The 18742-nt window shown below is 31.9% G+C and overlaps 1 protein-coding gene across 2 annotated transcripts in view; it reads right to left on the minus strand.

The window, feature by feature from the left end:
• Nucleotides 1–18742, minus strand: part of LOC123701705 (oxidative stress-induced growth inhibitor 1-like) — a 40111-nt gene that overhangs the window by 3932 nt on the left and 17437 nt on the right. For both annotated transcript variants that reach the window (XM_045649211.1, XM_045649212.1), the window contains exons 2-4: nt 13188–13620; nt 10196–10301; nt 9112–9211 (exon numbers count right to left, since the gene is read on the minus strand). In XM_045649211.1, coding sequence (XP_045505167.1) covers nt 9112–9211; nt 10196–10301; nt 13188–13260 — 279 coding nt within the window. In that variant the 5' untranslated portion in view covers nt 13261–13620. The remainder of the gene's footprint in view (nt 1–9111; nt 9212–10195; nt 10302–13187; nt 13621–18742) is intronic.

Consider the following 18742-nt stretch of genomic DNA (forward strand, 5'->3'; position numbering starts at 1 on the left):
TGTCCTCATTAAAAACTGCTGAAGGCGCCGTTCGCACGGTTAGGAATGTGGTAATGGTTTTACTATGTTTTCCTAATAATAAATAATTCCAACATATTGTTAGAATTAACCTCTGGCCTGCATAGTGCAGACACTAGTTGTATAGAGCTAATTTTTAATTAAATTTGTTTTTTTATGTGGAAATTATCCTTCTTTAATATTATAAGGGATATGGATAACTGATATCAATATCTATTAAATATGGTATAGCGAACTATCCCCATATAACTACATAGAAAGTATATTTGAATAAATATGGTCAAGTATATATTATCCCCCACCACTCACTTAGAAAATGAACTGTATAAAAAACTTAGAAGGCATCAATTAATGTATTCTTAAACATTAAACATGACTATTATTAGCATTCATTATTACTTATTTGCATTTTAAAAATTAAAACACAATCCATTAGACTATTTTGAGAATCTATTATTACAATACCAGTAAAACTTGAATAAAGATCCAGATTGTTCCATCGAATTGACCTCAAAGTTAGAAAACTGTATCAATACCATTTGAAATAGCGTTACAGACCTTGCAATTTTTTTTATTTATTCTCTCAGGGTTATCAATATAACATTGATAGATTTATAAGAAAAACACCAAGGGTATTTATTGTATAATAATTATGTTTTCAATATTCTATTATAGTTAACTAGCTGCGCTCCGCGGTTTCACCCGCGTGGCTCCGCCCCTGTTGGTCTTAGCGTGATGATATATAGCCTTATAGCCTTCCTCGATGAATGGGCTAGATTAACACCGAAATAATTTTTCAAATCGGATCAGTAGTTCCTGAGATTAACGCGTTGCGTTCAAACAAACAAACAAACTCTACAGCTTTATAATATTAGTATAGATGATTGATCGGTTTTTACAGTGTGACCAAGTTCACCAAGGGCATCTAAGGTTGTTGAAACTACACTAAATATATAAATTATTAAAATTATATCTATATTTTTACGCTACTGCGAAAGAAGGAGGGTTATGTTTTTCGAGTGTATGTAGGTATTATATTTCTTTGGCACAGTCAAAACAGCTAGACGGATTTTATTTTATAAGATGTCGCTGCAGTCGTTGTAGGTGGTAGTGACATAAAGTTTGACATAAAATCTAAAGATTTTTCACTGAAAACTAGTCTTGCACTTCAATTCCAAATAAAAGTTCCTCTCCTCTAATTTAATTTCTCTTCGTACGTCCGGTTGTCTTGAAGAAATCGCCGCATAGCGATAAGACCGCCAATTGTTGTAATGTATCCTTAGATTAAGTCTTATTGTAATGATTCTAAGAGCCATAAAGTATTAATAAATAAATAAATAAATAAAAGTTGACACGTTGATCAGTGCACAGATTTTATGGTGTGTGTTAGAATGTCCATCTTAATCTGTTTAAAGGAGATTATCAAGGGTCCAGTTTCTCAAATCATCTCCGTGGCAAGCGTTATAACTCAGTACTCAACTAATACATTAGCCTAACAACCTATAAAAACATAATTTATATAAAAACTGCAAACGCAAAGTCACGCTGCGACCGGTTTCTTTACATCACATTAGGTAGGTAGTTATTATAATTTTTTTTATAAGAATAGATATTGACCTCTTATATTGAACGACCTTTGACATAATAATGAATAGTATACAATTTGTTTAAAGATTATGTAAAAAATATTGTGTCTAATACAGCTTGTTTATATTATGTTCTATACGATTCCATTAAGATTAGGATCGATTCTGCGCCATTTTGTGACGTCACAGGTATTAATAACTGATTAGGAATAATGTTTTAAGTTAAATTCGATGTAAGAATCAGGAAAAATAAAATAAACCATTATTGAAAAAAAAAAAAAACAATTTAGGAGTAAATCACTCGAAATGACATTTCAAATTGAACATAGACGATAGAATTATATAGATAGCATTAGCTGTCAAATTACGCGCGTTCACGCGTTTTTTTTTTCGCCTATTAAAAACGCAGTATTTATGGAGGGATTATGATTTCAGTTTTGTCATTACCTAGTATTTGATAAAATATTAAGGAAACCAAACGATCTTGCACTGTTTTATAATTTTCCATTATAAATGTAGTACAATTATCGATATTTTTTATTAGCTCGATATTTATTACGCTATGTCATCGCTTGACCGGTCAAACCATGAGATAGCATTATCATTTATCAAGCGCGGTTAAGTGGTTTCTACTAAAATGTTATTAATAAAAACATGAAACAAGTAATACATATTTAATAATAAGTTTTCCTTTCGGTGGAGTGAAATTTTTTTAGCCGAGTTGAGTATTTTTTGGTTGGGGGAAATTTTTGTAACTAAGGCCCCGTTTCCACCTGCAAGAAAACTTCCGCGAGAAATGTCCGACAGTCTGTCTGACAGCAACTTGCAAGTCTAATTCCGCGTTTCCACCTGCAAGTAGACGTGCAAGTTGCTGTCAGACAGACTGTCGGACATTTCTCGCAGAAGTTTACTTGCAGGTGGAAACGGGGCCTAAGATTCTTTTTGTTTGTTAGCAGGAAGGCTTATCAGAAACTTATTAGTGAAGAAATGGATACTTGAATAGGTGTGAAATGCATAATTATTTTTAAACTGATTTTTAATACGTCTAAGTATTAAATGATCCAATACGAAGATACCTATTAAATACAACAATTATAGCAATCCTAATAGGTAACATATAATTCGTATTTTCTAGGGTTTGATTTTACGCGAGTATTATACATTTAGAAATTAAAGACTTTTTAACGGATTTGAAACGCGATTTATTCATTATATTATTTTCCCGACGTTTCGAACACTTTACAGCGAGCGTGGTTAGTCTCCCCGTGACCACGCTCGCTGTAAAGTGTTCGAAACGTCAGGAAACCGGAAAATAATATAATGAATAAATCGCGTTTAAAATCCGTTAAAAAGTCTTTAATTTCTAAACATATAATTAATTATACAGTACCAAATATATCTCTAATTAATTTAATTAATGAGTAATTAATATTCATCCTTGGTTGTATTGCCTAAATGTATATACATATCTACCAATTATTCTAATTTACTTAAGAGACAAAGAAAATAATTGCAAATACATATTAAATAAGAATTTTTCTTTTTGAGTTACACATATTTTTATTTTGTTAATGAATGAATTAATAGGTAATATTGACATGTGAAATAATTCTAACAGAGATGTAAATTACGTTATAACCTGAAACTGACATAGATTTTGAATTAAAAGTCCATAGATCTAGGTCGCGTCATGACAATACCGTCACCTCATGGAGTAAGGCGACGATTTTGGTATTTTTGAATCTTGCCAATTAATTTTAACTTCTGACACGTGTGCTGCGCTCACGCGCTCTTTTTTACAATTTTAGTTACAAAAAAATTACGGCATTGAAATAAGGCATGGAAATGACACTTATTAAGAAATAAAAATTACTGTATATACAATGATACAAAAGCAAATAAAGTCGCTTCAACTTCTTTGTAAATATCTTAAAGATCAAGCCGTAACTATAAAAATAACCATAAAATTTATAAGAATTGTCGCACGTACTTTTAACATAATGACAAAACTTTAGTACACAATTACATGTAATATTCTAGCATTATTTAGTTATCGAGACAATTTTCGAAGGATCTCTATAAAAATCTCTACGTATAAAACAAATGCTGTATTTACCCCGTGGTTTATGGAGAAAATATTTGTTTTTGTAATTTATTAAAAAATCCGAAGTTTTCATGAAAAATATATTATTCTGATTTTCATATTCCGAGCATTAGCTCGTTAGCTAATGTTAAGTATTCTGTGGTGTAGGTTAAGCAACATATAGCGCGGCCAGTCTATGGATGGGTGACCATTGATAATTTTGAAACGATTGATCGAAAACGACAATTTAAATGTAAACGTATTTATAAGCGAATCATTTTTAACACTCCATAAAGCGATCATTCAACTAACTTAAATATAAATTCTAGCGTAAAAACAAATAGGACGCTTAAAAGTTGAAATATGACAAAAAAAGACAGTAATAAAATTGTGTTATATTATATAACAAGTAGCACTATTCATAAAACGAGTTAAACCAATTAAAAATCAACTAAAACTACAATAAAAAATGCAAATAATAATATGTTTCCTTATCCGAAAAACTTGTTCGACCGGCCGGCGGCCAGTGCAGGCCATACGCCATGATGAAGCCCAGTCCACTTAATCTAGAGGTCATTATTTTAGTATAACATTAAGGCTCAATGACCTAAGATACCTTCCTTATCTTGTAACTATGCAGATTAACGAATAGTGTTAATTTTTTTAATTAAGTTAAGATAATAATAAAAAAAAGAGTTAATTTTTTTAATTATGACATGTTAAGATAATAAAAATAAAATAATGAGCTTTTACCACAATCATGAAAAGATATGACTTTCATAAATAAAAAGAAGGATTGATTTTCGTAGATTTAAATTCGCGGTAATTAATTTAATAAAATATGTTTTTATGGGCGGATGTTCAGTTCGGACAGATCGAAATTATAAAGGTAAGTACAGGCTACATAATTTTCGTGATTGCGATGAGAGAAAGCAACATTTCTTAAAAGCTACCTGAATCGATAAATTAACATAGTTGTTTTTCCACCTTTTTTCGTGCTTTTAAGACGTATGTAATTACATTTTACTCTTGCTATCTTAAGGGTTACATCGGCCCTTTTATATGAAACTAGCTGTTGCCCGCGACTTCGTCCGCGATTAGGTCGTTTTTCGTCATTCGTCGTTTAAAAAAAATACGTGACACTTTATTTTAAAATTTTCTTAATTAGGTATTGTCTCTTATAAAATTTAACTACATTAAAATTGAACACTCTGATAAGAAAATCTTAAAATCTGAAGAAAACATGAATGTGGTTTAAATTCTACATTACTTAGTATCAAATAATAATCTAAATTAAATGTAGATTAACAGTTTGAGCACACCATTATAGAATATGTACCTAAGTATTAAATTACGTTAGTTTACATAGTAACTTTACTAAAAACACGATGACTATCTTTCGCGCTCGATACCACAAACTAAGCATGTTTGTGGTACGTGGCCCGCGTCACTTGACCCCCCGCGAGTTCCCCTCCGTTGCTATGCGAAAATACATTCGTCGCCCTACTGTAGGAAAAATTGTAATACTGTGGCCTGGGCGTTATAACACGTCCAGGGAGTTCCTGAGTGCCGATATCACCATCTTGAGGAAAAGCTTCTAATGTCGATTTAAAACTGCATACATACGAATTTACCTGTTCTAAAATTGTGAAATGAGTTCAGTTTTAAATTTGAGAAATATTGATTTCTTGTATTCCACTATTCGTTGTAGTCGAATACAAAATATATTTAAACAAACTTAGGTTGGCCTTCAGGCAAAAGGGATCCTATCAAATGGTAAACTTGACCTTGTATCTTAAAAGTAAGCATGAACGGATCTTCTGATAATTATTGAGCACCAAAGGATCATTTGAAACGCACTACTATAAGAGCGAATATTGTCTAATAACAGTTTACATTGCACCACAGAATACATAATAGTAGCTAAACGCTAATTGCACAGTATGTTCCTCTAAAAGTAGTGATTTCAAAGGTTCCGGTGTATCTTCAAACGAAAGCCGACTCGCCTTACTACACTTTAAAGCATTACAAAAAGAACATTTAATATCGCCTATACAGAAGATGATCTGTAATCAATTGTGAGGTTATAAGCAAACCCACTTTTATATTTGTCAGACCACACCACCGAATTCGTAGATTGTTTACCTCAAGACATTAAGACTATGACGAAATCTGTCTGCAGTAAGACGGGCCTCTCGCTATTCGTACGTTTCCAGAGACCGAATAGTTTCAATTCTTAATCTTTCATTAAACAAACTTATTAATCGTTCTTGTCTCATATAATTGTAATATTCGCGTCCCTACTCTAGTCATTGCTTATGCTCATGTTCATCTTATTATGATGCACCCTATCATTTGTCAAACGGTCTTCATATTGAGTAAGTAAAGTTTTTAATTGTGAAAAAATGTATTATGATTTACACTACATATTAACACTCTTTTAACATTTAACATAAAATATAAGTCTGTGAGTGTGTAAAAATAAATCCAGCTAATTACAAATTAAACTTATGTTTATAATTTGGTATACGACATGAAAATATATTAATTGTCAAGAAATAATAATACAGATAAATACTGAACATAAGTATAATAGATATTAAGTAGTATTAGTTAAAATATACTTTGACTACTTTGACTGTAAGTTAAAGTTTATTTTTACTAACAACATGTAAATGAAGAAGAAATAATAATTACCAACGTACTAACCTTTTCTATAATACTTAACACGGCACATTTTTCAAATTATCTTGCTCAACTCTACTAAAAAATTTGAGGGTTTTGTTGGAACTTTAATATGTAAAAACTATGATATATCTAAACTACAATACAACTTGCATGCGGAAATGCTCATTACAATTGTGAATCTAAAGAACATACTGTTTCTAACAACATACTGTTCAATTTTATTGAGCTGATGAATATCTTTTGCCTGGAAGAAATCACCGTCGCCTAACAAATATAATGTGTTTTCTTATAAAACCGTTACATAATTTATTTTATCTACTTAAATAATGAAAATGATATATTTATAAAATATAAAACATATTATGTAAAATGATTAAAAATAAATAAATGAAGCAACTACGATTCAAAGAAAACATCTTTTTCAGTGTGAAAATGCTCTAAGCAATCCTGGATTATGAACTGTATATCATGTACCTACTCTGATCCCAGTACGGTCGGTACGTCGATAGCCATAACGATAAATATTATAATCAGATAACCGCAAAGTCAAAAAAAAAAAAAAAATTTTGACTTTGCGGTTATCTGATAACTTAAAACATTACTTGTAAAGTTGTGAGTGCAAAATTTACGTTTCATTTGGCAATAACATTTTTTTCGGTACTAAAACGTAGTAGTTTGATATGTGGTTGGCTGCCCCTCCTCTCCTTCCTGAAAAATATCCTCCAAAATTTCCCGAGATACTTCCAATGATTGAACCATTGGACGTTGGACATTAACTTCAGTCAAAAATTGACGAAGCGGATGATTACTAATTTCCACTTAATCCTCGCTGCTACTGTCTTTATCATCAAATCATCAATTTTCAAGTGGTGTAGTAAAAATATCAGCAGAAATCGTCTTCCAAAGGCGATATAATTTTATTAGCATTAAATCTGTAAATAAAAAAATCAAAAGTTAACTGTAAATCTATAAAAAAAGCTACTTACAAATAAAATTTTATCAAAAACTTCTGTTCCCAATGCACCTCAAAATAATAAAAGAATCATTCATTTCATTTCCTTTAACAACTTACCAACAAACAACAACAACTTACCTTTTGTGGGAACGCATGATGGTGAAAATTCACAAAACACGAAGATTGCATTTGATATTTTTGGTTTTATGGCATTCAATTGCTTTATAAATATCACTACATAGTATAAAAAAAGTCGCTTTCTGTGTCCCTATGTCCCTATGTCCCTTTGTATGCTTAAATCTTTAAACTTCGCAACAGATTTTGATGCGGTTTTTTTAATAGATAGACTAATTCAAGAGGAAGGTTTTAGTACATAATTTATTAGGTTTTAGACAAAGCGGACGAAGCCGCGGGCGGTAAGCTAGTAAATTTATAAAACACGAAGATTTTTAAAATTGTAACTAATGAACACAACAATATATTATTATACTCTTTGGAACACAATCATTAGATTAACTGTAGATAATGGTGTCTATTTTTACTTAAAATAATAAACATCTACCCTCACTTTAAAAAATGTAGTTTATTATTTACACGAAATATATCTTATAGGGAACGGAAGATATGGGTTAAAGAGTTAAATAAATAAATAACATAATTAAGTATATTTAAATTATTAATTTTTAACATTGTGTTCAGTAGTGTTAACATGTAAATTGATTTGATTTTTACGAAATCTCATAGATGGCGCTGTTACAAAATTAACATTATACAACTTACATTCTTTAAGCTATGTTTCTCTTCCCAAGTTACTTAAGTGGCATAATTTTTTATAGTGTCAATCTAGATATTGTCAAACAACATTTATATATGCGTCATTTGATTATTAATTTCCAATAGTTAACGTGTAAATTGATTTGATTTTTATAACATTTAATAGATGGCGCTGTTTCTAATTTGTCTTTATACTACTAAATTCATTAAACTGTTTCTCTGCCCAAATTACGTAAATGACATAGTTTTTATTTTGTAAAGCTAGATAATAGCATGGCTTACTCGAAACCAACATTTAAACATGAGTCTTTAGATTGTACGCTGTCGTAATACACGGAATACGTAAGAAAAATAAAGGTTCACAGCTCCTCCCCCGTAGGTGATAGCTTAATAATATATAGCCTATAGCCTCACCCGTCCTGTTAGTAATATTCATGCAAAATTTGAAGTAAATCTATGCAGTACTTTTCGAGATTAGCTCGGACAAACATACAGACAAACAGACAAACAGACAAACAGACAAACAGACAAACAGACAAAAATTCTAAAAACTATGTTTTTGGCTTCTATATCGATTATAGATCACGGCCCAGGTATTCTTTTAAAAAAATATTCAATGTACAGTTTTGACTTTCCTACGATTTTATTATATGTATAGATACCTTATACTTTCCAACAGATTAGCGATATTCATTTCAGAACAAAACATTTTTTGGATAACGAAGTACCTAGTCTGATAGAAAGACCAGAAGAAAATATACCGTATACGTATTGTTTTTAGTGTCTCTTACATATTTCGGCATGTATAAGGCACTCTACTGGACTCTAGTAAAACAGGGTTTAAAAGAATACATAATTATTAGTTTTGGTATTATTATTGATAGTTCTAAACCAGCAAATGTTATTTAAGTGTCTTAGAGATTTGAGCATGTAGCCGGAACCCTAGAAAAACAGGTATTTTAAATAAAATCAGTTTTTAAATTATTCTGTAGGTAGGTAAAACTTACCAACAAAGGAATTGGATTCTGACTCCTCCCCTCGAGACCTTCGGCCAGCTCTAATAGATCTGTCTCGTATAGATTCTGGCCTGGAGGTAAGTTTGTGAGTCTGTAAATAACAAAGGTATAATTATTTATTACCTTCAGAGATATTCTAAGTCTGATGTGCGTTAACTTGGTAATAAACAACTAAAAACCGTGCAGTCAATTTACGTTGTAATCATGCTAATTCATAAACTCAAACTCAAACTCAAACATTTATTTATTCAATTAGACTTCTTCGAGAAGCACTTTTGAAACGTCAATACATATTTTTATCATTTACCACCGATTCGGAAAGCAGTATCTATGGAGAAGAATCGGCAAGAAACTCCATAGTTGCTCTTTTAAATCATTTCAGTATTACAATTTAATTTTACAAAATATGTAAGTAACCGTACGTAAGATAAGGTAAGTGCCCTTACGCACTAGCGGTTAACCGCGGGAGCGGCTAACCGCGCTTTCCCATTTTAATATGCAACCGCTTTATGATTAGTGCGTACAATCATAAGCGGTTGCATATTAAAATGGGAAAGCGGCTAAACGCGCGGTTAGCCGCCCCCGCGGTTAACCGCTAGTGCGTAAGAGCCCTAAGATCTGGGGTAAGTTCTCAGAAAGGCTAGTTTTATTGCGTCGTTTCGTTCGGTTGTTTAATTTTGTCCTTAATTTTTGCAAACTTAATACACAGCAATTTAGATACAGGATACAGGATAAAAACAAAGAAAATTTCGAATAAAATTGGTCCAATTAAATAACAATAATTTTTTTATAAGAAGAATTGCTAGGAAAAAAGCAAAAAGCCCCCAAATTCTACAGACATCACTTGTACAATTATTACAGACTAGTGGACCGCCCCGGCTTCGCCCGTGGTACATATTTCGCAATAAAAGGTAGCCTATGTCCTTTCTCGGGTATCAAAATATCTCCATACCAAATTTCATGCAAATTGGTTCAGTAGTTTAGGCGTGATTGAGTCACAGACAGACAGACAGAGTTACTTTCGCATTTATAATATTAGTATGGATTACAGTCCAGGTATGACTTAACATCTTACCTGGCTTTAAGCATCTCATCAATTGGCAAGTCTTCTGGCACCTCCTTCAAGTATGGCACGTTGCCTGCCAGCATGAATGACGTCACCATACCACTTGGTCCGTTTCCTGAAAGGACATCGGTAGATTAATTATTGTATTTGATAGAAGGTTTTTTATAATGTTCCAAAGTGATAGCAGTATTCTACGAAGCGATAATATCTGAAGTAGGTTTTGAAATAGATACATTACTGACGTATCTTTATCTATAGTTATTTTGATGGCTATCATATGAAAAGTAAATGACTTTATTAATCCTACTATCCTACTAATATTATTAATGCGAAAGTTTGTGAGGATGTGTGTGTGTGTGTGTTTGTTACTCTTTCACGCAAATACTACTGAACCGATAACAATGAAATTTAGCACACATATAGAGGGTAACTTGGATTAAAATACACATAGGATAGGTCGCGGGCGGAAATCTAGTTTACAAATAAATTGCTAAGGGGCTTGGCAAAATTAATGACTGATTGGATTAATAACAATTGAAGACAGCATAGATAAATATACAACTTTAAAACACTTAAGAAAAGAAAGAGCATAACAGTTTCTGTCGTCGTAGCGGTATTATTGGCTTAAATGGATAAAGCTCTGTTACTTTGAATAAAGCTAACAACAGATTTAATAGTTTCATAAGCATCTTTTTGTTCTTTCCTACTTTTAGACTCTGAATTAGAGATTTTTAGAATTGTGGCCTCAGTATTGATACTTTTACAATCACTATCAAATCTTTGAGTTCCTAGTATCCAGTAATAGCTAAAAAGTTTATAATATAGTGAACAACATCGTGGGAAACAACATGTTTTCCATAATTATCTTTATCAATCTACGCGTAAGTGATATCAAGTAATATTATATCCTGATAGTGTATCAGAATACATGTGTCGTAATTATTGTTATGCAATATTTTCCATAAGCCTGTTTGTTTTGATTTCGGCATTTTATGTTTATGCATTCCTTCTTTTGTTTTTGTACTGTACCTACTTTACTGACTTTACTGGCTTAGTTCTGCCTTCCAAGCCAGAGATCGTGGGTTCGATTCCCACCCAAGGCAAATATTTGTGTGATGAACATAGATGATTACTCTATGTCTGGGTGTTTATTATCAGTCATCTGGTTTCCATAACACAAGCGAAAGCTTAGTATGGGATCAGATCTATCGTGCCGTGTGAAAAAAAAATGTTTCAACGTATATAAAACGAAATGAACAACATGTGTACTTATGCCGCTACTATGCCATATTTAAGTGAGTGTTAACATCGACATCACTGATAACATTAATCAGTACCATCTAACAGACACCAGCTATCAATTGCGTATCTGTATTTTGGTCCAGATTAATTTTGTGTGGGTGTGTTTTATATTTTAAAAGTGTTGAGATGTTGCGGGATAGTAAACAATCATCACCGTTTATGAGAATCCGCAGCAAATGCAGCAACGAATAGGGTTTTCAAAGATTTCTCTATTTGAAGCTCTTAATGTTATCTTCTTTGAGATATTGGATTGTGATATTATGAGAATATTTTAGCTATAGAGGTTGTATGTAGGAAAGTAAAGAGATTTTATGACTCATGTAAAAATTCGTCTATCCATAAGGCGTTCAAATCGCTTCTGATATATTTAAACCAGACGTTCCATATACCTTTGATTTCCTAGACTAAATGCCCTATAAATTTTGCGTATTTTGAAGTACATATAACTTCAAATACCTGTCGATATAGAGATATTTCAAGAAACTTCTAGATACCATGGCAGTTATCAGCTATAAGGGCTAATTGACATCGAGTGTCTTTCACTTGATAAGGTCAACGATCAATTAAGTGACCAATATGAATACATATATGAGCATATAGGGCGCGTTGGGCAACTGTTATAGTTATATCGTGCAAGTTTTTCTCTTGTAAATAATGGCGTGTTTTCTATAGAAGACTAAGCGATGACATTTCACAGAACTTCATCTTATTATCTAAAGAAAATCTTGTATTATGGAAACTTATCAACCATAAATGAACATAACAATACTCATTTATACTAGTAATACTATAAAGAGTTTGTTTGTTTAAAGTCGCTAATATCAGGAACTACTGGTCTGATTTGAAAAATTATTTCGGTGTTAGATAGCCCATCGATGAAGGCTATAAGGCTATACATATATCATTTAAAGTCCTACTCTTTATGTTATTACATCAACAAATGCCTTTATACAATTTTCTTTATTACTGGCCTGTAAGTATAATTTTCCCTCTCGTATTTATTATCATGATGATACAATATAGCGTTGATTCCGTATTACAAAGAAGATTTATCGAACTACATATATTACATCGCATCGCGATAAGTACAGTGGAACGCAGGCAGGAGTCATTAGTCTGCGAAGGATACTTGGTGGTCTTAGTTTTATAGATACACAATATAGGCCTATAGACGTTGTTTTCATTGATACGAAGATTTATATATCAGTTATGATAACAGTGTATTCACCCGATAGTCCCTTTGCGTGATATCAACTATTTGTCCATACTATAAGAGTCACGTGAAGACCTTCAGACAAGAAACCATCATAGAAATATATCGTAAAAGTTATTGAAATAGAACTCACATGCGATGAAATACAAATATTTTATTTAGATTCCGCATACGTATATATAATTTTACATGGCATTAATTAGTTTTTCGACTTAAATCTTATTTTCATGAATTTAGCTTCTACCGCTTCGAATACGTTATTTTCGATATCAATTTTGATCAATTTTAAATTAAAATCAATCTTTAACTCAAAATTTTGGTTTCCTTATAGTGTTATAGTTTCGACAAAGCGTCTTAAGAACGGGCATTTATTGATTCTTCGCTCTACAATTTCATAATCCCTTATCTACCTACCATATTATAGGTCCCCACGGAAAACGAAAAAAAAATTACACTATTTAAGAGAAACAGATAATAATTACTCACCAATAACAACAACATCCTTGTAAACGATGTCATCTGACAAAGTGTGCTGGCAGGGCTTCATATTGTCTCTCATTCTTCAACTATTTCTATCATAGATAACTTAAACGTCTTCGTGCTGAAGTCTATCACTGAGTATTCCAAATCAAATTCCAATTCTCTAGTCTATTCTTAAACAATTTCCTTTTAAATTCGATTCTATTTTCAAATTAAAAAATCCAATCGTGCTCTTAATTCTATGTTCTATTCTAAATTCAAATAATAATTTATATCACAATTCTAATCACGAGTAAGTATTTGTCAATTCGAATTCTAAATTCAAATTTAAATGCATTAAATTATATCACAAGCAGTTTAGAGTCTTACGGACTATATTTTTATGTCTATGATTATTGTTTTGGGTCTGATGACGTCACTGATGAATAGTTCTTGATATCTGGAACAAAAAAAAATGTTGAAATTATTCTCATGTACATGTAATTTATGGTAATATTTTAAACGCTTGTTACATTTTGCCATTACATAACTATGTAAATGGTTATCAAACAATGTTATTTTTATTACTAGAAAATTGTTATGTTTTTGCTTTGTAAAGATAATAATATAAATTCTTGGATTTGTGTTTGTTTAATTGATAAATAGCCAGACGTATTTTATGTATTGATTATATTAAGAGGTTCTTGTTAACAAATATTGAATGTTTAGCTCAGATTAGAATATGTCGAATATTTTTCTATTGTTTCAATTGTTACTAAACAATCTGCAAAATTAGAAAAATGATTTTATTTTTTGTAAATTTACCTTTAAAACTAAAAAAAAAACTTTATGATCGGTATTTTTGTCACTGGTACCTACATAGTTCGCTAGTTCATCTGATATTAAATAAAAAAAATTGTTTCCAACGAGAATCGAATGTTCTTACATTTCGCAATTGGCACTAAATGCATATTTTAGTATTTACAAAGTATTGATAACACGTGTAGTGCTAAACATTTAGTGTTAAAAATAATCTAGCCTATATTGTGTCTAGACTCTTGACTTGCTATTTGGCTGTGTTCCAGGTGATCGCTGGAAAGCGGGAAGCGTCGGGTATCAATACTAGCTTTGTATTGTGACTACGCGTGGGGTCCTTGTTCATATGATATCGTGAACTAGAAGTACTTATTAATAATATTATAATAGAATATTCTAGTTTTATCAATGTATACTTTCTATAATTACTACATAGCCTTACAATACAACCTTTTCCCATTATACCGATACCTGCTAGCTGGACCCGGATGATGATTACCCAGCTCACTAGCACTGCTCAGAGAGCAGAATGGTCAAGCAGATCTGACTGCAAGCAAGCCAGAGAAGCCCTACCGGACATTGACTCGAGACTTGCACGTCGGCTTCTCAACCTACGTAGAGTGCAACTACGCGTAATAACAGGGACCCTCACAGGGCACGGCCCCTTCAACAAACATCTCTTCAATCTAGGGATCACAGACAGTCCGCTATGCAGAGCTTGCATGGCGACCGAGGAAACGGCAGCCCACGTCATCATGGAATGTAAGGGGGTTGCGGAGTACAGGGCAAGACACCTGGGGTCTCCTGGGTCCCTCCCCGAAGCCTTTGGCAGCCCTCACAAGCTGCTTGGCTTCATGGAGGAGCTCGGGTGGTTTCAGTTTTAGCTGGTTTCCCCCACCTCCCTCTCTCACGCAAAATAGGCGCTTGACGTCGAGTTGCGGAGAAATGCCCGTCTATTATTATTATTAATTACTACATAGATGTTATGGTTGGTTGGTATTTGTATTTTAATGTAGACTTAGTGAGCCTCGGAAATAAAAACTTACGGGCAGACTGAAAATCAGCGCTGTTCAGGTGTTAAAGCCCGACAGCATGGCTGAGTCTGACCCGATTGCCATGTAAATTCTCTAATTTTGAATTTATATTTTTTGGTTTTTATGGCATTCAAATGCTTTATAAATATAAATTTATAAAGGATAGAAAAAATTCGATCACGAGGCGGGTTCAAGTCCCGCCTCGTGATCGAATTTTTTCTATCCTTTATAAATTTATATTCTCTAATTTTTTTAAGGAATGTAAGTAGTTTTTAAGTGTGTGTAACTTAATGTGGCAATAAATATTTTTTTCTTTCTTTCTTTCTTTCTTTCTATGATTTATGAATGTAAACAATCCATACTAATATTATAAATGCGAAAGTAACTCTGTTTGTCTGTCTGTTACTCAATCACGCCTTAACTACTGAACCAATTTGCATGAAATTTGGTATAGAGATATTTTGGTACCCGAGAAAGGACACAGGCTACTTTTTACCCCGGGACATAGGATAGGTTTTATTCCTGAAATCCCACGGGAACAGGAAGTATGCGGGTTTTTCTTTGACTGCGCGGGCGATGCGGCGGGTGGAAAGCTAGTAATACATAATATATGATCTACTGCAAATGCTGTAGGGTGTAGAGCAAATAAACAATGTTCTATTTTGTGCATAAGATATTAAATTTTTGTGCTGTAAAAATTTAAACTATTGAATAGTATTTTTTACTCAATTTCCAATAAAGTATATTACTTTAAAAATTTTGTCAGAATAATTTCCCCTAAAAACTAGTGCATCGAATTGAATGCTGTTTTTCTCGATATACCTAATGTCATAGATCAACCTAGATCTCATTTAAAATTAAACGAATGTCACTTATGATAAGACTTCTTATACAATACTTAAACAAAGTTGCATTTAATACTACTTAAGTATATAATTTTCCAGAAAACTCCACAAGATAACAATAGGTAATTTACGAGCATCTATTACACTTTATGGTGTCAAAGATAAAATAAGAATAGTCTCGAAGGACCATTCTTTAGCACCTAATTGTGCTGATTACATGCGGTTGACCGCCACATTATTCATAATTCAACCAATTACTCCAATATTGAACAAACGTAATAAAAATATATTGATTTAAGAATAAATAAGATCTCATTAACGAAATACGTATTGACAAAACATAATAGGTTCCTGATAATAATAGAATATAAGCCTGTATGAGTACATGTATAATTAGCATATAAAACCTTAATTGAAAAATATAGTGACAAAAATAAATGAATAGGTTCATGGTGAGTACCTAGAACTAAGTGTCTTAAACATATTTAGTTCCATTTTAGTGGATGATCCATTCCGATCTGCTAAGACAGGAAAATTAAAGATACATAATAATATATAGTTTTATTAAATCCATACTAATATTATAAATGCGAAGTAACTTTTGGTGTCGGAGGCCAAGATCCTCTTTGGGTCGGTGCGCCGTTGAAGTAAGTAAGTAAGTAAGTAAGAAAGTAACTCTGTCTGTCTGTCTGTTACTCAATCACGCCTTAACTACTGAACCAATTTGCATGAAATTTGGTATAGAGACATTTTGATACCCGAGAAAGGACATAGGCTACTTTTTACCCCGGGACATAGGATAGGTTTTATCCCGGAAATCCTACGGGAACGGGAACTATGCGGGTTTTTCTTTGACTGCGCGGGCGAAGCCGCGGGTGGAAAGCTAGTTAAATATAAACAAAAAAAAAACGCTTTAATGTCCCGGTATTTATATGTACCCTCTTAAAAAATAGGAGGGTAGTTTTGGCCACATTCCAATGTAAAGATCAATTTCAAATAATTGATTGAAGTGTTAATGATCTTCATAAATAATTAACTGGACAATATTGACTGATAACAAAATGTATGGAATATTTGCATTGCGAGTGCGTAAGCACTTCTGTTTATAATTCCATTGGTGATCGTTTGTCTTTGAATTACATTATGGTAAAAGCTTGAAAATGTGAAATAAATTACTATGATGTTAAGGAAAGTAAGGTAAACAACATTGCGTTTTATTTATAGCAATCTGTATAATGTTCAGGTAAGTACATAAATTTTATTGATCTAATTCATATATCAAGCTCATTAAATGCCTAAGATAAGTTTAACAGGTTCTATTAAATAAAACACAAATTCTATGATGACTGTTATAAAGTTGAATCCTTATCTAAAATGTAACATGCTTTCACTATACATAAAAACCTACCATTATAATGAATCATGTTTGAGTAAATTATTTATTTAAGTTACACAGATAAAACAATTTAGATTGTAGAAATTTCGTCATTTTGTTTATCGACTTCATTCGGTTTCAAGATTTTTTTACGTACGTTATATTTAATCCTCTGCAATAAAAACATATTTGCTAACACTATCGTATCCACAAAAGTAGATAAGAAAGAATAACTGCCCAAGGATGCTACCTTGGGGCACACCCGATACTATTCCAATAGCAATTTATTTTAATTTTAAAGTAATGATGCCATTGCAGCTAACACTATTTTCAATTTTCATTCTAGACACAATTGTATTGGATTCAATTATTCTAAGTTCACTTAATTAATGCTGGACACGTTTTCTCCTTGACTTAGACGATGTAAAACGTCTCAGATGAATTCATAAAAATGTAGCATTTACGTAATCTTTAACAATTGTTAGTAATAGTTTTATTGTTTTTGTGAAACAAAACATTAATAAAGATAAATTCATCGGATATTAATTTGAATTTCCAACAAGAATATTAATAGTAAAATCGTATCAAATATTGCAATCATTTATGAGTGACACAAAACGCACATAGAATAATTTAAAGCAATGCTTCTATATATAACCCTTCTATGACTTGTAAACATACGACACAGTTACATTTTCTTAAAAATAGTACGGCTATAAGTATTAGGTATTACTTTATTCAAACACACACCACAGTAAGTCTTGGGTATGCATTATGCAACCATGTTTTTCGGACAGTTGATTAATGATAAATGTTTTCTTATTTATTCTTTTACTTATTGGGTCCTTTCTTAGAGATCCGTGTATTATTAATTATGGAATTCGCGGTAAAGCATAATGCACTTACATTTAACTTATACAACACCCCGACTCAGTTTAATCTTGGATTTTGCGCAGTTACAACACAGATATAACCCATATCTGTGTGTGCGTGAAAACTATATATCCTGAAAAGATTGCTTGTTTGTATGAGCTTACCTTTGGAAACATTATTTTTTACCTAGGGAACTTTACTATATTAAAAACTAAAGAGCCGTTTCTCTTCTGAAGAAGACATTTTGTTTATAATAAATCGAGTGTGATATTCCAACTAATAACTCCTATATTAATTAAAATTATTATGACATGCAGTTTTTGCGATGGATGCGCAATATAAATATAAATAATCATTTTATCAGATTATTCTAACTCATATCTTATCAAATTTAATATTTATCATTTATCACATAATCTTATCGATTACCTCATGTGTTTTGCTTCCTCTTTTAAGTTGGTAAAACATATTACAATGGTGTGTTTGCATTTTCCTTGTAATGTTTATTATCATATGGGATTTCTGAGTAATTTGTAGTTAGTAGATTTGTGGTTTTTTTTAATGCCTCAAATTATTAACAATACCCAGATACTAATAAGAATAAATTGTTTTTACTCCTTAAAATGTAAAAGTACAATT

This window comes from Colias croceus, chromosome 22 (genome assembly GCF_905220415.1).
Source record: "Colias croceus chromosome 22, ilColCroc2.1".
In the NCBI taxonomy this organism is placed as follows: domain Eukaryota; kingdom Metazoa; phylum Arthropoda; class Insecta; order Lepidoptera; family Pieridae; genus Colias; species Colias croceus.